General features: G+C 54.6%; 2 protein-coding genes across 3 annotated transcripts in view; both read left to right on the top strand.

Moving 5' to 3' along the window:
• The window catches only part of LOC140735290 (parvalbumin, thymic CPV3-like), a 103,111-nt gene that overhangs the window by 33,544 nt on the left and 47,217 nt on the right, over positions 1–22,350 (top strand). The window lies entirely within an intron of this gene.
• Positions 8,279–11,027, top strand: LOC140735291 (parvalbumin beta-like). 2 transcript variants are annotated; one of them, XM_073060174.1, is made up of 3 exons: positions 8,279–8,761; positions 10,701–10,771; positions 10,855–11,027. In XM_073060174.1, exons 1-3 carry the CDS (start codon positions 8,686–8,688, stop codon positions 10,981–10,983), a joined length of 276 nt encoding a protein of 91 aa, XP_072916275.1. In that variant the 5' UTR covers positions 8,279–8,685; the 3' UTR covers positions 10,984–11,027. The 2 variants fall into 2 exon arrangements, with proteins under 2 accessions (XP_072916275.1, XP_072916276.1); XM_073060175.1 differs by lacking the exon at positions 8,279–8,761 and adding an exon at positions 9,041–9,159 and having other exon boundaries at positions 10,855–11,026.

The following is a 22,350-nucleotide window of genomic DNA, read 5'->3' as shown; positions in this document are numbered from 1 at the left end:
CACACATCTTTGTGTTAACAACTAACACACCCAAGAATGAACTGGGGCCAGCCCACAAGTGTCGCCACACATTCCAACATCAACATAGTATGTCCACAATGCCGGGCAGAACAAATCAGGACACAACAAAACATCAGCAAGGGTTTGGGCCAGCCGGGGGGTTCAAAGTCGAGGATTCCGTTTTGGTTCAGAGTGTTGAGGATTCTATGTTGATCACTTCAATTGTGTGCATGGCCTGTATTTTTTTCTTTCCCTTGCACATCTGCTGTTGGTCTTTTATTTTTAATTTTATTCTTTTTTTTCTTTAATTGGGTTCGTTTGGGTTTCTTGCTTTGTGGCTACCTGTGAGCAAGCAAGTCTAAGGTTGTATAATTTATACGTTCTTTGATAATAGATGTTACTGAACCTTGAGCGCGGTAGCTCAGTGGCTAGCACAACGCTTTATAGCATCAGTTCAATTTCTGCTGCTGTCTGCAAGGAATTTGTACGTTCTCCTCGTGACCGTGTGGGTTTACTCCCACTGCCCAGAGACGTACCGGTTGGTAGGTTAGTTGCTCATTGTAAATTAATCCCGTGATTAGGTTAGATCGGGGGGTTGCCGAGCAGGACTGGAAGGGCCTGTTCCATGCTGTATCTCAATAAATTAATATGAGAAGCAACTAAACAACAGAGAAACAAGCCCCGTTTCACCTACCCACCCACCCACACATATACATAGTCCTTTAATCCCAGGACAGGCCATCATCTTCAGCCTCCAGCCCTCAGGGGACTCGCAGACACTGGCCCCCAACGTGTCAAAACGCACAAACACAGCAAGGACTAGAGGCAATTGGAAAGCTATATTAAAAGATATAACAATGAACACCTATTTGAATGGTTAACATACACAAATTACAACTAATAAAAAGAGAGGAAAATGGTAATCAAGATATGTTAAAGATAGTATTAGGTTTAAAGAAAAGGTATTTGATCTCAAAATATTTCAAGCTGATGATTGAAAAAACTTTTAGAAAGACATTGATGAGGAAAGGAAGTTAAAAGAAATAATAACCAATTGAAAATCATGAAAACTTGTAAAATCTTCTATTGAGCACCATAACACAGAAACAGGCCCTTTGGCCCATCTAGTTTATATCAAATTTATTCTGCTCCATTCCCAGACCAAAGCCCTCCATACCCCTCCCATCTTTGACCTGCTCTGGGCTTCGTGTCTGAGGACTCACTTTTGTTCCAAGTGTTATTTGCTTTCTTTTATTGTTTGTATGATTTGTTTTTTTGTTCTTTGCACTTTGGGTGTTTGATGGGTCTTCCTCTTTATGCGTTCTTTTGTTTTGTGGCTGCCTGTAAGGAGACGAATCTCAAGGTTGTATAATGTTTACATACTTTGATAATAAATGTACTTTGAACTTTCAACTTAATCCAACTTCTCTTCAAAGTTGCAATTGAACCCACATCCAGCACTGCCACTGGCAGCGCGTTCCACACTCGCATCACCCTCTGAGTGGAGAAGTTGCCGCCTCGGGTTCTCCTTAAATATTTCACCTTTCACCCTTTCAATAGATATGTTAAAAGGGGAAGATAGTCAAAACATAACGTGAGGTGCCATTCAGAATGAGACAGGAGAAGTTCCATCGTGGAATACAGAAGTGACAGAGAAATTCAACAAATATTTTGTGTCTGTTATCAGAGAAGATGGTAGAGAAAATCTCCCAGCTGTGATGGAGAGTAAAGCGAAGAGCTGAAAAGATGTGCTGGCAACGGAGAGGATCCAGAGGAGGTTCACAAGGATGATCTGGGAAATGAAAAGGTTAACACATGAGGAGAGTTTGACGGCTCTGGTCCTGTACTCACTGGAGTTTAGAAGAATGAGAAGAGATCTCATTGAAACCTAGAAAGGCCAAGATGGAGTGGATGTGGAGAGGATGATTCCAATAGTGGGGGAGTCTAGGACCAGAGGGTAAACCTCAGAATACACGGATGTCCCTGTAGAACAGAAGTGAGGAGACATTTCTTTATCCAGAGGAAAGTGAATCTGTGGAATTCATTGCCAAGACACTGTGAAGACCAGGTCATTGGGTATATTTAAAGTGGAGGTTGATAGATTCTAGATTAGTCAGGGTGTTTAGGGTTAGGGGGAGGAGGCAGAAGAATGGGACCGAGGGGGATAATAAATCAGACATGATGGAATGATGGAACAGACTCAATGGGCTGAATGGCCTAATTCTGGTCCCACAATACTGTGCAAAAGTCTGAGGTACATGTAAAAATATTCGGTAAAGAAAGATACTTTCAAAAATAATGAAATGAAAAGTTTCTAAATATCAGAAAATTACTATAAAGTGCAATAAATAGTAAATAAAACTAAAACAAATCTATATTTGGTGCCTTTAAAACTATATCTTTTTTTTTCTTAAGGACCCTGTCATGTAGTTTTATAAGAAGTTGGCTAGTAAGTTGTTTGATGTATCTTGGAGATCTTTCCACAGTTCTCCTGCAGACTCATTGCCTTCTATGGACGCTTTGAAAGGAAGAACACAACTACAGCTGTGAAGATCCCTGCTGCACCTGCTGACCCTGTGATCTCCGTCTCAGAGGCCGATGTTAGGCTGTCTTTAAAGAGAGTGAACCCTTGCAAGGCAAAAGGTCCCAATGGAGTACCTGGTAAGGCTCTGAAAACCTGTGCCAACCAGCTAGTGGGAGTATTCAAGGACATCTTCAACCTCTCACTGCTACGGGCAGAAGTTCCCACTTGCTTCAAAAAGGCAACAATTATACCAGTGCCTAAGAAGAATAATGTGAGCTGCCTTAATGACTATCGCCCGGTAGCACTCACATCAATGGTGATGAAATGCTTTGAGAGGTTGGTCATGACTAGACTGAACTCCTGCCTCAGCAAGGACCTGGACCCATTGCAATTTGCCTATTGCCACAATAGGTCAACAGCAGACACAATCTCAATGGCTCTCCACATTGCTTTAGACCGCCTAGACAACACAAACACCTACATCAGGATGCTGTTCATTGACTATAGCTCAGCATTTAATACCATCATTCTCACAATCCAGATTGAGAAGTTACAGAACCTGGGCCTCTGTACCTCCCTCTGTAATTGGATCCCCGACTTCCTAACTGGAAGACCACAGTCTGTGTGGATTGGTGATAACATATCCTCCTCGCTGATGATGAGCACTGGTGCACCTCAGGAGTGGGTGCTTAGCCCACTGCTCTACTCTCTATATACACGCGACTGTGTGGCTAGGCATAGCTCAAATACTATTTGACGATACTGACCATTGCTGACGATACAACCATAGTTGGTAGAATCTCAGGTGGTGATGAGAGGGCGTACAGGAGTGAGATATGCCAACTAGTGGAATGGTGCCTCAGCAACAACCCAGCAGTCAACGTCAGTAAGACGACAGAGCTGATTGTAGACTTCAGGAAGCTCCATCTTGGGCACTAGCCTACAAAGTACCCAGGACATCTTTAGGGAGCGGTGTCTCAGAAAGGCAACATCCATTAATGTAGTAATTTTATGCATTGCTCTGTATTGCTTCCATACAAAAAATAAATATCATGACATATGTGATTGATGATAAACCTGATCTGATATGGGTCTCTATTGGACTGAGAATGGGAAGGGGACAGGGAGGGGGGAATCATGGCTGGGAAAAGGGGGAGGGAGTAGGAAGCACCAGAGAGACATTCTGTAATGATCAATAAACCTATTATTTGGAACCAAATTACCTTGCCTGGTGTCTCAGGGCTGGGTATGTCTGCACCCAGCACTCCCTCTCTGCCACCTGTCCCTCACCCCTCCCACCTTGACAAACACAGTACTGTACAAAAGTCTTAGGCACCCTATAGCTATATAAATGTGCATAAGATTTTTGCACAGTGCTATACATCTTATGGTTTATGGAATTACCACTAGTAAAATATATAAATATTAGAGGAATTAATGGAACTGATGTCTAGCTGTACCATAAGGTTTGGAAGGAGTAACAATGGAGATAACAGATGCAAGTAGTTCTCATTCTTTCAAAATTCCATAGATTGTAGGACATCTCTGTAGATCGTGAGAGAGCAAATCCAGCTCAATATGTTGGAAAGGCGGGTAGGAGCAAGTGACTATCCCATTAGTCAGCCTCTTCCCAATGCCCACAATTAATCTAGGGACCAACAAGAGGAAACTCCCATGATGGAAGACCTTTGGGAACCCAAGCTCCAACAGTACCAACAGAGGTGTATCTTTTATTTAAGATTAGCTTTAGTTGCCACATGCACATTGAAACATACAGTGAAATGCATCCTTTTGTGTCAACAATCAACACAGTCCAAGGAAGCCCCACTTCCACCGCCAGCATAACGTGCCTGCAATTTACTTACTCCAACTCGTATGTGTTTGGACTGTAGTGGGGAACCTAAGCTCCCAGAAAAAAACCATGTGGTCACCAGGAGGATGTACAAACCCCTGACAGCGATGGGAATTGAACCTGCGTCACACTTTGCTAGCTGCTACACTACTGCGTGGGACACTCAAGACAGGTCCTGTCCTAGATTACCCATGCGAGCCCAAAATGCTATTCCCTGAACGAAATGCATACCTCCACTAAGCCAAATAAATACTACATTGCAGAGTTTGCCCGGGGAACCTACTTTTAACAGTTAATCCGTCGTGTTTCAACAACAAACTACCTGGCCTCTCTGTCCTTACCACGCAGCGCAGTCATAATCCAGTTTCCCCCCCACATTCCAAAAGTGCACGGTTAGCCTTACTGAGCTGTGGGCAGGTAATGTTTGCACCAGAAACATGGCAACACAACGTATGGACTCCCTTTCAAGGACTCTTTATCTCATGCTCTCAATATTTATTGCTTATTAATTTATTGTTAATATTATTTATGTTTTTTCTATTTGTATCTGCACAATTTGTTGTCCTTTGCACATTGTTTGTCCACCCTGTTGGTGCAGCCTTTCACTGATTCCATTATGATTATTGGATTCATTGAGTATGCCCACAAGAAAATGAATCTCGGGGTTGTACATGGTGACATATATGTACTTTGATAATAAATTTACTTTGAACTTTGATGTACATGTGAAAAATAAAACTACTCTTACTGATCTTTTTGCTGTGTTCTATTATCACAAGACAGCATTTCTATCAATTAACTTCTCATGCACCTGTCTGCACTTCTGATTACACAAAAAGTACTGGAAATACTTAGCAGGCCAGGCAGCGTCTTACAATGTTACGTTTGGGATCCTGCATTTGGAAGGTTGATTGTAGTTGAATAACTCAGGATTTGCAGAATAGATCCTATGTCGGCCCATCATCAGTGAAAGGTCTCAGACTTGAACAATTCTCTGTCCTTAGAGGCTGACCTCCTGTTTTCCGATTTTATCTCAGGTTTCCAGCATCTGCAAGTGTTGCTTTGGAACCAGGTCCAGATTCTAAGGAACACGCACAAAATGCTGGAGAAACTCAGCAAATCAGTCAGCATCTATGGAAAAGAATACATAGTCAATGTTTCAAGCTGAGACCTTTCTTCAGGACTGGAAAGGAAGGGGGAAGATGCCAAGATAAAAAAGTGGGGGGAGAAGAAGGAAGATGGCTAGAAAATGATTACTGAAGCCAGGTGGGTGGGAAAGGTAAAGGGCTGGAGAAGAAGGAATCTGGTAGAAGAGCAGAGTGAACCATATCAGAATGGGAAGGAGGAGGGGACCCAGGGGGAGGTGATGGGCAGACAAGAAGAGGTAAGAGGCCAGGGTGGGGAGGGAAATTTTTTTACCAGAAGGAGAAATTGATATTCGTGCCATCGGGTTAGATGCTTCCCACATGGAATATATGGTGTTGCTGCTTCACGCTGATGGCAGCCTCATCGTGGCACAAGAGGAGGACTGACATGTCAGAATGGGAATGGGAATTAGAATTAAACTGTTTGGCCATCTTGAAGTTCTGCTTTTAGGGGATTGAGCTGAGGTGCTCTTCAAACGGTGGGACTATTGGGTCTCCTGGGTGTAGGATTAATCAAGAACTGGGCAACAGTATGTCAGAGAATACAGAGCAGTACAGTACAGGACCTGGCCCTTCAGACAATGTCTGTGACCAAATTGGTGTCAAATTAAACTAAGTCTCTTCTACCTCAACATGATCCATGTGTCCCTGTTCTTCACACGTGTGTGTGTCTAAGAACCTCTTAAACACCACTTCTATATCTTCTTCCTCCAGCTCCCTTAAACTTCCCCCTTTCACCTTAAATGCGTGCCATTTAGTATTTGACATTTCTACCTTGGGAAAGAAAGATTCTGACTACCCCAGGGGCTCCCAAACTTTTTTATGCCATAGACCATTGCTGTTAAACAAGGGATCCATGGACACCAGTTTGGGAACCCCTGGTCTACCCTATCTAAGGATTTTACAAACTTCTGTCAGGTATCTCCTCAATCTCCAGTGCTCCAGGGAAATAAAATTGTCCAACTTCTCCTTACAACTCATACTCTCTAATCTGGGCAGCACCCCAGTAAACTCTTTTCTGCACTCTTTCCAAAGCTTCCACATCCTTCCTATAATGGATCAACAGAACCGCACACGATACTCCAAGTGCAGCCTAACTAAAGCTTTACACAGCTACAGCATGTCTTCTTTGATCTTATACTCCATCCAATGAAAGGTAAGCATGCTGTATGTCTTCTTTGCTACCCTATCTACTTGCATGGCCTTCTGGAGGAACAATGCTTGCTCAAGTCTCACCAAGTTTTGGCATCCATCATTAAGCAACCTCATCATTGGGGACATGCCCAACTTCTCATTACTTCCATCAGGAGGAGGTACAGGAGCCCCGAGACTCACTCACAACAATTCAGGAAGAACTTCTTCCCTCTGCCATCAGATTTCTGAACTCTACCTCACTATTCCTCGTTTGCACCAGCTATTTTTATGTCTTGCATTGAACTGCTGCCACAAAACAACAATTGTTTATGACGCACACTCAGTGGCCACTTTATTAGGTATCTGCTAAACGTACGGTCACTAGAAAATCTGCAGGTGCTGGCAATCCAGAGTGACACACACAAGATGCTGGAGGAATTCAGCAGGTCAGGCAGCATCTATGGAAAAGAGTAAACAGTCGACACTTCATCAGGACTTCACGTACGCTCATGGTTTTCTGCTGCTGTCGTCGATTTACTTCAAGGTTCAGAGTGTTGTGCGTTCAGATATGCTCTTCTGCACACCACTGTTGTAACACATGGTCAATTGAGTTATTGGCACCTTCCTGTCAGCTTGAACCAGTCTGGCCATTCACCTCTGACCTTTCTCATTAACGAGGCGTTTTCACCCACAGAACTTCCATTCACAGGATATTTTTCACACCATTCTCTGTAAAGCTCCAGAGACTGTTGTGTGTGAAAATCCCAGGAGATCAGCAGTTTCTGAGATACTCAAACCACCCCATCTGGCACCAACAACCATTCCACGGTCAAAGCCACTTAGATCACGTTTCCTCCCCCGTTCTAATGTTTGGTCTGAACAACAATTTTTATGTATTGAGTTGCTACTACTTGATTGGCTAATTATTTGCATTAACGAACAGGTGCTTAGGTGTCCCTAATAAGGCGGCCATTGAATGTATGTCAGTGATAATAAACCTGATTCTGGCTTTGAATTCCAGTTCCTTTCAACCGGAATACGGATAATTAACCTTATGTCTCTCAAACATCAAAGCTGAAAAGTTGAACTTTAATCGTTCTGCGTCCAGTTCTTAAAAGTCGCCCTGTTGTTGAACTAAATGTATCGAACTCTGGATTATCTGAGGAGAAATGCTTGATTTAAACTTGCCAGTGCGTGCTGGGTGACTCTTGTGTCTGTAGTAGTTTGTAAAATATTCTCTTTAGATGTCGCGGAGCCATCCAGCAGTACCCCTCACAGAACGCTCGCCGATGTAATATTTGCAGTCAATTTGTTATATAAGGACGTTTGTGTCACCATGTTTCCCTTACGAATGGACTGCCTTTGAAAGGGGCTACATCAGGTGAGCGGGGATATAAATAGCTCGAGATTATTAGCTGGCTAAGAAATTCAATAGCAGGTGAGGCACGTGTATTTGATCCCGGCGACGTAACTCAAAGACGGTAAAGAGTCGCCTTAATGGACCGCATATAAACCAGGTCTGCACCACACGCACACGCACAGAAGGGAGCCGCACGCATCTGGTGTAAAGGGAGGTCCCAGATACAGTGAAGGTGAGGAACTCGAGGGTCGCAGAATAAATCCGCTCCCCGAGTTAGACCAAGTCCGTTTGCAAGAGGAATTTGAGAAGATCGGAGCTTCTGTCAGCTTTTTCTTGTTTAACTTTGAGTGTGTGCGCGCGTTCCACTTTAAAGGGTCTTAGCTCCCTGAACGTAAAGCTCAGAGAACGGGTCCCATTCAGTCAGGGCGGTCTGAGTATTTCAGAAACTGCTGATCTCCTGCGATTTTCATGAACATCAGTCTCTAGTTTACCGAGATCGGTGCGAGAAACAAAACAGAAACCAGCCGGTGAGCGGCAGTTCTGTGGGTGAAGACGCCTTGTTAATGAGCGGGCAGAGGAGATCGGCCAGACTGGTTCAAGCTGACAAGAAGGCGACAGTAACTCTAATAACCACGCGTTACCACACCGGTGTGCAGAAGAGCGTCTCTGAATGCACAACACGTTGAACCTCGAAGTGGACGGGCTACAGGAGACCACAAACATACTCTCTGCGGCCACTTTGTTAGGTAAAGGAGGTTTAGAAGGAATTGGTACTCCCGTCCAAACCATCCTTGGGGACAGGATATCAGGACCGGCAATGCAATGCGGTATCACGGCTTTCAAACTCAGCTACCAACTCTTCCACGACCTGTTCTCTGACCCTTGCATTCAGAGGAGACAAGACCCTTCGCGCGCACAGGAAGTCACACGCGAAAGCTGGGAGAAACTCGTGTCTTGTCAATGTGAAGGGGATACTAGTAAACGGCCAGTATTGTACAGAATGGGCTGGCTGGTCTCATCCTCTGCGAGATGGGGGAAGGCCGATGGACGAGGCAGATTAATAGTTCAGTACGGACTACACGGACCGAGGGACCTGTTTCTGCGCTGTAATGTTCTATGATTCTGTTTCGATTAGGCATCAAGAGTAAATATTTAATTGTTTTACATTGGGAAGACGAGGTCTTTTGAGATCAATGCGTAAAATTATGCCCGGCTGATTGCTTAATTTAATTTATTTACTTATTGAGGTGTAGCGCGGATTTGCCCCGAGGTGAATGTTTCAGTCCGTTACATAATGTTGGATTTATGAGTGTCTAGAGTTAGGGTGTCCCGAGGAGTGAGAGCAGAGTCTCTGAGAGAGGGAGAGCGCAAGAGAGAGGACCGAGGGCACGGCGCGTAAAACGGGGAATGTTTGAGTGAGGCGGGGCGGTGGGGAGGCAGGATGTGCGAGAATAAGGCAAAGTGTGTGAGGGAGCGTGGTGGAGTGAGGGCGAGGGGACACGAGAGAGAAAGATGGGTGTGAGAGAATGGAAGGCTGCCAGATGGTGTGAGGGGATGTGTGGGGAAATGGAAAGGCGAGGGAGAGGGTAAAAGGTTTGTGCGAGATGGCGTGAAGGAGAGCGTAAGGAAACATGGAAAGCGTGAAAAGGTTAAAGAGAGAGAGTGAGAGAGGGTAAAAAAAGTTTGTGAGAGTATGACAGGGTAAATAAATATGTGGGAGAGTGTGTGAAAGAGAGTAAAGAGATACAATATGTGGGAGAGTGTGTGTGAAGGGGGTAAAGAGATACAATATGTGGGAGAGTGTGTGTGAAGGGGGTAAAGAGATACAATATGTGCGAGTGTGTGTGAAGGGGGTAAAGAGATACAATATGTGGGAGAGTGTGAGAGTCAAAAGTTGAGTGTGAGAGTTTGTGACAGGGTATGAGAGATGTGGGAGTGTATGTGTGTGTGAGAGAGGGTGGAGGGGTATGTGAGAGAGAAATAGGGGTATGCGAAAGAGTGTGACAGAGAATGTAAAGAGAGGCGGGAGACTGGGAGAGAGATAGAAACACGGGAAACCTACAGCACAATACAGGCCCTTCGGCCCACAAAGCTGTGCCGAACATGTACGTACTTTAGAAATTACCTCTGGTTACCCGTAGCCCTCCATCTTTCTAAGCTCAATGTACCTATCCAGGAGTCTCTTAAAAGACCCTTTTGTATCCGCCTCCACCGCCGCCGCGGCAGCCCATTCCAGTGCGTGAGGGTATTGGTTTATTGTTGTCACATGTATCGCGATACACAGTGCAGGGAGTAGAATAAGATAAAACAATAACAAGGCAGATTTCAGTGGGATAACACCGAAAAAGTGCAGTGCAGCTAAACGATGAAGTTTAAGATCATAACCAGGTAGATCGTAAGGCCAAGAGTCCATCTTATCCCACAAGAGTCTGATAACTGTGGGAGCTGTCCTCGAGCTTTCGGGCTTCTGTATCTTCTGACCGATAGGAGAGGGGAGAAGAGGGTGGATGGGGGTCTTTGATTATGCCGGCCGCTTTACTGAGGGAGCCAGAGAGAGAGAGAGGTGCGGGAGACGGTAAGGGAGTATATGAGAGAGTGAGAGTGCGTGAAGAGGTGAAGCGAGAGAGGTTTTAGAGCCGGTAGCAGGGAAAATGTCTTCAATCCCTCTTGTGTTTGATTCCTCAGCCGGTTCAGAATGGAAGTCACCGATGTTCTGTCCATTGCCGACATCTCCAGCGCGCTCAAGGAGTGTCAAGGTAACGTGTACCCCGTGTGGCTGCGTCGAGGTCTCGTCTGAGAGGCGGGTTGCGGCTCTGACGCTCTCTGTCTTGTTTCGCAGCCAAAGAGTCCTTTTAACTGCAAAAAGTTCTTCCGGACCTGTGGCCTGTCTAAAAAAACCGCGGAAGAAATCAGGAGAGTTTTCCGGGCGATTGACGACGACAACAGCGGTTTTATTGAAGAAGATTGAATTAAAGTAAGACACCCCCTACCCCCGGCTCCATTTTAACTTCTCTGCATGGGATACTAAGGAGCAGGCTGATGAATTTTAAACACAAGAGATTCTGCAGATGCTGGAACTACAGAGACACCTGCACAGAATGCTGGAGGATCTCAGTAGGGTCGGTCATCATCCATGTCTGTCCCTCTCCGTAGATGCTGCCTGACCTGCTCAGTTCATCCAGTAGTCCATGCTGTCTGATTTTCTGCCTACCAGTACCCGGACCATATCCTCTCTCCACCCCACCCCCACCCCCAGTACCCGGACCATATCCTCTCTCCACCCCACCCCCACCCCCGGACCCGGACCATATCCTCTCTCCACCCCACCCCCAGTACCCGGACCATATCCTCTCTCCACCTCCCCCCACCCCCAGTACCCGGACCATATCCTCTCTCCCCCCCCCACCCCCCCACCCCCAGACCCGGACCATATCCTCTCTCTCCCCCCCCCCACCCCCAGTACCCCGGACCATATCCTCTCTCCCCCCCACACCCCCACCCCCAGTACCCGACCATTCCTCTCTCCCCCCCCCCACCCCCAGTACCCGGACCATATCCTCTCTCCCCCCCCCCCCACCCCCAGTACCCCGGACCATATCCTCTCTCCCCCCCCCCCCCCACCCCCAGTACCCGGACCATATCCTCTCTCCCCCCCCCCCCACCCCCAGTACCCGGACATATCCTCTCTCCACCTCCACCACCCCCAGTACCCAGACCATATCCTCTCTCCACCCCACCCCCACCCCCCAGTACCCGGACCATATACTCTCTCCCCCCCCCACCCCCACCCCCAGTACCCGGACCATATCCTCTCTCCCCCCCCACCCCCACCCCCCAGTACCCGGACCATATACTCTCTCCCCCCCCCACCCCCCACCCCCAGTACCCGGACCATATCCTCTCTCCCCCCCCACCCCCACCCCCAGTACCCGGACCATATCCTCTCTCCCCCCCCCACCCCCACCCCCAGTACCCGGACCATATCCTCTCTCCCCCCCCACCCCCACCCCCAGTACCCGGACCATATCCTCTCTCCCCCCCCCACCCCCAGTACCCGGACCATATCCTCTCTCCCCCCCCCACCCCCAGTACCCGGACCATATCCTCTCTCCCCCCCCCACCCCCAGTACCCGGACCATATCCTCTCTCCCCCCCCCCACCCCCAGTACCCGGACCATATCCTCTCTCCCCCCCCCACCCCCCAGTACCCGGACCATATCCTCTCTCCACCCCACCCCCACCCCCAGTACCCGGACCATATCCTCTCTCCCCCCCCCACCCCCAGTACCCGGACCATATCCTCTCTCCCCCCCCCACCCCCCAGTACCCGGACCATATCCTCTCTCCACCCACCCCCCCCACCCCCAGTACCCGGACCATATCCTCTCTCCCCCCCCACCCCCAGTACCCGGACCATATCCTCTCTCCCCCCCCCACCCCCCAGTACCCCGGACCATATCCTCTCTCCACCCCACCCCCACCCCCAGTACCCGGACCATATCCTCTCTCCCCCCCCACCCCCAGTACCCGGACCATATCCTCTCTCCCCCCCCACCCCCCAGTACCCGGACCATATCCTCTCTCCCACCCCACCCCCACCCCCAGTACCCGGACCATATCCTCTCTCCCCCCCCACCCCCAGTACCCGACCATATCCTCTCTCCACCTCCCCCACCCCCGGACCCGGACCATATCCTCTCTCCCCCCCCACCCCCACCCCCAGTACCCGGACCATATCCTCTCTCCAACCCACCCCCACCCCCAGTACCCGGACCATATCCTCTCTCCACCCCACCCCCACCCCCCAGTACCCGGACCATATCCTCTCTCTCCCCCCCCACCCCCAGTACCCGGACCATATCCTCTCTCCCCCCCCCACCCCCCAGTACCCGGACCATATCCTCTCTCCCCCCCCCCACCCCAGTACCCGGACCATATCCTCTCTCCACCCCACCCCCACCCCCAGCACCCGGACAATAACCTCTCTCCACCCCACCCCCACCCCCAGCACCCGGACCATATCCTCTCTCCCCCCCACCCCCAGCACCCGGACCATATCCTCTCTCCACCCCACCCCCCACCCCCAGCACCCGGACCATATCCTCTCTCCACCCCACCCCCACCCCCGTACCCGGACCATATCCTCTCTCCACCCCAACCCCACCCCCAGTAACCCGGACCATATCTCTCTCTCTCCCCCCACCCCCAGTGCCCGGACCATATCCTCTCTCCCTCCCCACCCCCAGTACCCGGACCATATCCTCTCTCCACCTCCCCCCCACCCCCGGACCCGGACCATATCCTCTCTCCACCCCACCCCCACCCCCAGTACCCGGACCCATATCCTCTCTCTACCCCCACCCCCGGTACCCGGACCATATCCTCTCTCCACCCCACCCCCCAGTACCCGGACCCGGACCATATCCTCTCTCCACCCCAACCCCACCCCCAGACCCCGGACCATATCCTCTCTCCACCCAACCCCCACCCCCGGACCCGGAACCATATCCTCTCTCCACCTCCACCCCCAGTACCGGGACCTTATCCTCTCTCCATCCCCCCCACCACACACCCAGTACCCGCACCATATCCTCTCTCCATCTCCCCCCACCCACACACCCAGTACCCGCACCATATCCTCTCTCCATCTCCCCCCACCCCACCCCCAGTACCCGGACCTTATCCTCTCTCCATCTCCCCCCACCACACACCCAGTACCCGCACCATATCCTCTCTCCATCTCCCCCACCCCACACCCAGTACCCCGGACCATATCCTCTCCCCACCCCAACCCCACACCCAGTACGCGGACCATATCCTCTCCCCACCCCAACCCCACCCCCAGTACCCGGACCATATCCTCTCTCCATCTCCCCCCACCCCACACCCAGTACCCGGACCATATCCTCTCCCCACCCCAACCCCACACCCAGTACGCGGACCATATCCTCTCTCTACCCCACCCCCACCCCCAGTACCCGGACCATATCCTCTCTACACCCCACCCCCGGACCCGGACCATATCCTCTCTCCATCACACCCCCGGAACCAGACCATATCCTCTCTCCACCCACCCCCACCCCCGGACCTGGACAATATCCTCTCTCCACCCCACCCCCACCCCCGGACCCGGACCATATCCTCTCTCCACCCCACCCCACCCCCGGACCCGGACCATATCCTCTCTCCATCCCCACCCCCACCCCCGGACCCGGACCATATCCTCTCTCCACCCCCACCCCCGGACCCAGACCATATCCTCTCTCCCACCCCCACCCACGGACCCGGACCATATTCTCTCTCCACCTCCACCCCCACCCCCAGTACACGTCACCATATCCTCTCTCCACCTCCACCCCCACCCCCAGTACACGGACCATATTCTCTCTCCACATCCACCCCCACCCCCAGTACACGGACCATATCCTCTCTCCACCCCACCCCCACCCCCAGTACCCGGACCATATCCTCTCTCCACCTCCACCCCACCCCACCCCCAGTACCCGGACCATATCCTCTCGCCACCCCCACCCCTAGTACCGGGACCATAACCTCTCTCCACCCCCACCCCTAGTACCGGGACCATATCCTCTCTCCCCCCCCACCCCAGTACCCGCACCATATCCTCTCTCCATCTCCCCCCCACCCCAAACCCAGTACCCGGACCATATCCTCTCTCTATCCCACCCCCCACCCCCGGACCCGGACCATATCCTCTCTCCACCCCAACCCCACCCCCAGTACCCGGACCATATCCTCTCTCCACCTCCACCCCCAGTACCCGGACCATATCCTCTCTCCCCACCCCCCACCCCCAGTACCCGGACCATATCCTCTCTCCATCTTCCGCCCCCACCCCCCAGTAACCGGACCATTCCTCTCTCCACTCCCCCCCCCCACCTCCAGTACCAGACCATATCCTCTCAATACTCCCCACCCCCCAGAACCCCGGACCATATCCTCTCTCCACTCCCCACCCATCCCCAGTACCCGGACCATATCCTCTCTCCACTCCCCCACCCACCCCCAGTATCCGGAACATATCCTCTCTCCACCCCCCACCACACCCAGTACCCGACCATATGCTCCTTCTACTCCCCACCCCCAGGAGCCAGACCATATCCTCTCTCCACTCCCCACCTACCCCCAGTATCCGGAACATATCCTCTCTCCACCCCTCACCACACCCAGTACCCGGACCATATCCTCTCTCCACCCCCCACCATCCCCAGTACCCGACCACATCCTCTCTCCACATCCCCCCCACCCCCAGTACCCCGGACCACATCCTCTCTCTACCCCCCACCCCCAGTACCCAGACCATATCCTCTCTCCACCTCCCCACACCCCCAGTATCCGGACAATATCCTCTCACCACCTCCAGCCCCCACACCCAGTATCCGAACCATATCCTCACCCCATCTCCCCCCTACCCCCAGTATCCGGACCATATCCTCTCTCCACCTCCCCCCCAATATACGGACCATACCCTCTCTCCATCACCCCCCCCCCAACCCCAGTACCCAGATCATATTCTCTCTCCACTCCCACCCACCCCCAGTACCCGGACCATATCCTCTCTCCACTCTCCCCCACCCCCCAGTACCCGGACCATATCCTCTCTCCACCTCCCCCCCCCACCCCCAGTACCCGGACCATATCCTCTCTCCACTCCCCCCCACCCCCAGTACACGGACCATATCCCTCTCTCCATCTTCCGCCCCCACCCCCCAGTACCCGGACCATATCCTCTCTCCATCTCTCCCCCCCACCCCCAGTACCCGGACCATATCCTCTCTCCATCTCCCCCCCACCCCCAGTACCCGGACCATATCCTCTCTCCACCCCAGCCCCGGACCCGGACCATATCCTCTCTCCACCTCCCCCCCAGTATCCGACAATACCCTCTCTCCACCTCCACCCCCCCACCCCCAGTACCCGGACCATATCCTCTCTCCCCCCCCCCACCCCCAGTACCCGGACCATATCCTCTCTCCCCCCCCCCACCCCCAGTACCCGGACCATATCCTCTCTCCCCCCCCCCACCCCCAGTACCCGGACCATATCCTCTCTCCCCCCCCACCCCCCAGTACCCGGACCATATCCTCTCTCTCCCCCCCCACCCCCCAGTACCCGGACCATATCCTCTCTCCACCCCACCCCCACCCCCAGTACCCGGACCATATCCTCTCTCCCCCCCCACCCCCAGTACCCGGACCATATCCTCTCTCCCCCCCCCCACCCCCAGTACCCGGACCATATCCTCTCTCCACCCCACCCCCACCCCCAGTACCCGGACCATATCCTCTCTCCCCCCCCACCCCCAGTACCCCGGACCATATCCTCTCTCCCCCCCCCCACCCCCCAGTACCCGGACCATATCCTCTCTCCACCCACCCCCACCCCCAGTACCCGGACCATATCCTCTCTCCCCCCCCACCCCCAGTACCCCGGACCATATCCTCTCTCCCCCCCCACCCCCCAGTACCCGGACCATATCCTCTCTCCACCCCACCCCCACCCCCAGTACCCGGACCATATCCTCTCTCCCCCCCCACCCCCAGTACCCCGGACCATATCCTCTCTCCACCTCCCCCCACCCCCGGACCCGGACCATATCCTCTCTCCCCCCCCCCACCCCCCACCCCCAGTACCCGGACCATATCCTCTCTCCAACCCACCCCCACCCCCAGTACCCGGACCATATCCTCTCTCCACCCCACCCCCACCCCCAGTACCCGGACCATATCCTCTCTCTCCCCCCCCACCCCCAGTACCCGGACCATATCCTCTCTCCCCCCCCCACCCCCCAGTACCCCGGACCATATCCTCTCTCCCCCCCCCCACCCCCAGTACCCGGACCATATCCTCTCTCCACCCCACCCCCCACCCCCAGCACCCGGACCATAACCTCTCTCCACACCCACCCCCCACCCCCAGCACCCGGACCATATCCTCTCTCCCCCCCCCCCCACGCCCCAGCAACCCGGGACCATATCCTCTCTCCACCCCACCCCCACCCCCAGCACCCGGACCATATCCTCTCTCCACCCCACCCCACCCCCGGTACCCGGACCATATCCTCTCTCCACCCCAACCCCACCCCAGTACCCGACCATATCCTCTCTCTCCCCCCACCCCCAGTGCCCGGACCATATCCTCTCTCCCTCCCCACCCCCAGTACCCGGACCATATCCTCTCTCCACCTCCCCCCACCCCCGGACCCCGGACCATATCCTCTCTCCACCCCACCCCACCCCCAGTACCCGGACCATATCCTCTCTCTACCCCACCCCCGGTACCCGGACCATATCCTCTCTCCACCCCACCCCCCAGTACCCGGACCCGGACCATATCCTCTCTCTCCACCCCAACCCCACCCCCAGACCCGGACCATATCCTCTCTCCACCCAACCCCCACCCCCCGGACCCGGACCATATCCTCTCTCCACCTCCACCCCCAGTACCGGGACCTTATCCTCTCTCCATCTCCCCCACCACACACCCAGTACCCGCACCATATCCTCTCTCCATCTCCCCCCCACCACACACCCAGTACCCGCACCATATCCTCTCTCCATCTCCCCCCACCCCACCCCCAGTACCCGGACCTTATCCTCTCTCCATCTCCCCCCACCACACACCCAGTACCCGCACCATATCCTCTCTCCATCTCCCCCCACCCACACCCAGTACCCGGACCATATCCTCTCCCCACCCCAACCCCACACCCAGTACGCGGACCATATCCTCTCCCCACCCCAACCCCCACCCCCAGTACCCGGACCATATCCTCTCTCCATCTCCCCCCACCCCACACCCAGTACCCCGGACCATATCCTCTCCCCACCCCAACCCCACACCCAGTACGCGGACCATATCCTCTCTCTACCCCACCCCCAACCCCAGTACCCGGACCATATCCTCTCTACACCCCACCCCCGGACCCGGACCATATCCTCTCTCCATCACACCCCCGGAACCAGACCATATCCTCTCTCCACCCCACCCCCACCCCCGGACCTGGACAATATCCTCTCTCCACCCCACCCCCACCCCCGGACCCGGACCATATCCTCTCTCCACCCCACCCCCACCCCCGGACCCGGACCATATCCTCTCTCCATCCCACCCCCACCCCCGGACCCGGACCATATCCTCTCTCCACCCCCACCCCCGGACCCAGACCATATCCTCTCTCCACCCCCACCCACGGACCCGGACCATATTCTCTCTCCACCTCCACCCCCACCCCCAGTACACGGACCATATCCTCTCTCCACCTCCACCCCCACCCCCAGTACACGGACCATATTCTCTCTCCACATCATCCACCCCACCCCCAGTACACGGACCATATCCTCTCTCCACCCCCACCCCCCACCCCCAGTACCCGGACCATATCCTCTCTCCACCTCCACCCCACCCCACCCCCAGTACCCGGACCATATCCTCTCGCCACCCCCACCCCTAGTACCGGGACCATAACCTCTCTCCACCCCCACCCCTAGTACCGGGACCATATCCTCTCTCCCCCCCCCACCCCAGTACCCGCACCATATCCTCTCTCCATCTCCCCCCCACCCCAAACCCAGTACCCGGACCATATCCTCTCTCTATCCCACCCCCACCCCCGGACCCGGACCATATCCTCTCTCCACCCCAACCCCACCCCCAGTACCCGGACCATATCCTCTCTCCACCTCCACCCCCAGTACCCGGACCATATCCTCTCTCCACCCCCCACCCCCAGTACCCGGACCATATCCTCTCTCCATCTTCCGCCCCCACCCCCAGTAACCGGACCATTCCTCTCTCCACTCCCCCCCCCCCCCACCTCCAGTACCAGACCATATCCTCTCAATACTCCCCACCCCCCAGAACCCGGACCATATCCTCTCTCCACTCCCCACCCATCCCCAGTACCCGGACCATATCCTCTCTCCACTCCCCACCCACCCCCAGTATCCGGAACATATCCTCTCTCCACCCCCCACCACACCCAGTACCCGGACCATATGCTCCTTCTACTCCCCACCCCCAGGAGCCAGACCATATCCTCTCTCCACTCCCCACCTACCCCCAGTATCCGGAACATATCCTCTCTCCACCCCTCACCACACCCAGTACCCCGGACCATATCCTCTCTCCACCCCCCACCATCCCCAGTACCCGGACCACATCCTCTCTCCACATCCCCCCCACCCCCAGTACCCCGGACCACATCCTCTCTCTACCCCCCCACCCCCAGTACCCAGACCATATCCTCTCTCCACCTCCCCACACCCCCAGTATCCGGACAATATCCTCTCACCACCTCCAGCCCCCACACCCAGTATCCGAACCATATCCTCACCCCATCTCCCCCCTACCCCCAGTATCCGGACCATATCCTCTCTCCACCTCCCCCCCAATATACGGACCATACCCTCTCTCCATCACCCCCCCCCCCAACCCCAGTACCCAGATCATATTCTCTCTCCACTCCCACCCACCCCCAGTACCCGGACCATATCCTCTCTCCACTCTCCCCCACCCCCAGTACCCGGACCATATCCTCTCTCCACTCCCCCCCCACCCCCAGTACACGGACCATATCCTCTCTCCATCTTCCGCCCCCACCCCCAGTACCCGGACCATATCCTCTCTCCATCTCTCCCCCCACCCCCAGTACCCGGACCATATCCTCTCTCCATCTCCCCCCCCACCCCCCAGTACCCGGACCATATCCTCTCTCCACCCCAGCCCCGGACCCGGACCATATCCTCTCTCCACCTCCCCCCCAGTATCCGGACAATACCCTCTCTCCACCTCCACCCCCCCACCCCCAGTACCCGGACCATATCCTCTCTCCACTCCCCCCCACCCCCAGCACCCAGACCATATCCTCTCTCTACTCCCCACCCCCAGCACCTGGACCATATCCTCTCTCCAATCCCCACCCATCCCCGGTACCCGGACCACATCCTCTCTCCACCTCCCCCCACCCCCGGTATCCGGACCATATCCGCTCTCCACTCACCGCCCATCCCCAGTACACGGACCATATCCTCTCTCCACTCCCCACCCACCCCCAGTACCCGGACCATATCCTCTCTCCACTCCCCGCCCACCCCCAGTACCTGGACCACATCCTCTCTCCACTGCCCGCCCATCCCCAGTACCCGGACCATATCCTCTCTCCACCCCCCACCACACCCCAGTATCCAGACCATATCCTCTCTCCATCCCCCCCAGTATTCGGACCATATCCTCTATCGAACACCCCCCCCAGTATTCGGACCATATCCTCTATCGACCTCCTCCCCCAACCCCAGTACCTGGACCATATCCTCCCTCCACATCCCCCCACCCCAGTACCCCGGACCATATCCTCTCTCCATCTCCCCCCCCCCACCTCCAGTACACAGAACATATCCTCTCTCCACCTCCCCACCCACACCCAGTACCTGGACCATATCCTCTCTCCACCTCCCCCCACCCCCAGTACCCAGACCATATCCTCTCTCCATCTCCCACCAACCCCAGTACCCGGACCATATCTCTCTCCATCTCCCACCAACCCCAGTACCCGGACCATATCCTCTCTCCATCTCCCACCAACCCCAGTACCTGGACCATATCCTCTCTCCACCTCCCCCCACACACACCCAGTACCCCGGACCATATCCTCTCTCCATCTCCCACCAACCCCAGTACCTGGATCATATCCTCTCTCCACCTCCCCCCACCCACACCCAGTACCGGGACCATATCCTCTCTCCACCTCCCCCCACCCCCAGTACCCAGACCATATCCTCTCTCCATCTCCCACCAACCCCAGTACCTGGACCATATCCTCTCTCCAACTCCCCCCACCCACACCCAGTACCCGGACCATATCCTCTCTCCATCTCCCACCAACCCCAGTACCTGGACCATATCCTCTCTCCACCTGCCCCCACCCACACCCAGTACCCGGACCATATCCTCTCTCCACCTCCCCCCCAACCCCAGTACCCCAGACCATATCCTCTCTCCATCTCCCACCAACCCCAGTACCCGGACCATATCCTCTCTCCATCTCCCACCAACCCCAGTACCTGGACCATATCCTCTCTCCACCTCCACCCCCCACCCCCAGTACCCGGACCATATCCTCTCTCCATCTCCCACCAACCCCAGTACCCGGACCATATCCTCCCTCCACCTCCCCACCCCCCATCCACAGTACACGGACCACATCCTCTCTCCATCTCCCACCAACCCCAGTACCGGGACCATATCCTCTCTCCACCCCCCCACCCCCAGTACCCGGACCATATCCTCTCTCCACCCCCCCAGTATTTGGACCATACCCTCTCTCCATCTTCCCCCCCCCCCCCACCCCCAGTACACGGAACATATCCTCTCTCTACTCCCCACCTCCAGTACCCGGACCACATCCTCTCTCCACGTCCCCCCACCCCCAGTACCCGGACCATATCCTCTCTCCAACTCCCCCCACCCCAGTACACGGACCATATCCTCTCTCCACTCCCCACACATCCCAGTACCCGACCATATCCTCTCTCTACTCCCCGCCCATCCCCAGTACCCGGACCATATCTTCTCTCTACTCCCCACCTCCAGTACCCCAGACCATAACCTCTCTCCACCAGCACCACCCCCAGTACCCGGACCACATCCTCACTCCCACCTCACCCCCACCCCCAGTACCCAGACCATATCCTCTCTCCACCTCCACCCCCCACCCCCAGTATCCAGACCATATCCTCTGTCCATCTCCCCCCCACCCCCAGAACCCGGACCACATCCTCTCTCCACCTCCCCGCCAGTATCCGGACCATATCCTCTCTCCACCTCCACCCCCCAACCCCAGTACCTGGACCATATCCCTCTGTCCATCTCCCCCCCACCCCCAGTAACTGGACCATATCCTCTCTCCACCTCCCCCCACCCACACACAGTACCCGGACCATATCCTCTCTCCATCTCCCACCAACCCCAGTACCTGGACCATATCCTCTCTCCACCTCCTCCCCCACCCACACCCAGTACCCGGACCATATCCTCTCTCCACCTCCCCCCACCCCCAGTACCCAGACCATATCCTCTCTCCATCTCCCACCAACCCCAGTACCCGGACCATATCCTCTCTCCATCTCCCACCAACCCCAGTACCTGGACCATATCCTCTCTCCACCTCCCCCCACCCACACCCAGTACCCCGGACCATATCCTCTCTCCATCTCCCACCAACCCCAGTACCTGGACCATATCTTCTCTCCACCTCCCACACCCAGTACCCGGAAAAATATCCTCTCTCTCCCCCCCTACCCCCTGTACCCGGACC

Source organism: Hemitrygon akajei, chromosome 11, assembly GCF_048418815.1.
Source record: "Hemitrygon akajei chromosome 11, sHemAka1.3, whole genome shotgun sequence".
Lineage (NCBI taxonomy): Eukaryota > Metazoa > Chordata > Chondrichthyes > Myliobatiformes > Dasyatidae > Hemitrygon > Hemitrygon akajei.
The sequence above is the reverse complement of the archived record's forward strand: the minus strand, read 5'-3'. Positions and strand labels throughout refer to the sequence as shown.

What these genes read in the sequence shown, in the direction of transcription:
- LOC140735291 (XM_073060174.1), top strand. Translation starts at nt 8,686, where the DNA reads ATGCACAACACGTTGAACCTCGAAGTGGACGGGCTACAGGAGACCACA. An exon ending in CTCTGCGGCCACTTTGTTAG is followed by an intron (nt 8,762 to 10,700) that starts GTAAAGGAGGTT and finishes TTGATTCCTCAG; the next exon opens with CCGGTTCAGAATGGAAGTCA. An exon ending in CGCGCTCAAGGAGTGTCAAG is followed by an intron (nt 10,772 to 10,854) that starts GTAACGTGTACC and finishes CTTGTTTCGCAG; the next exon opens with CCAAAGAGTCCTTTTAACTG.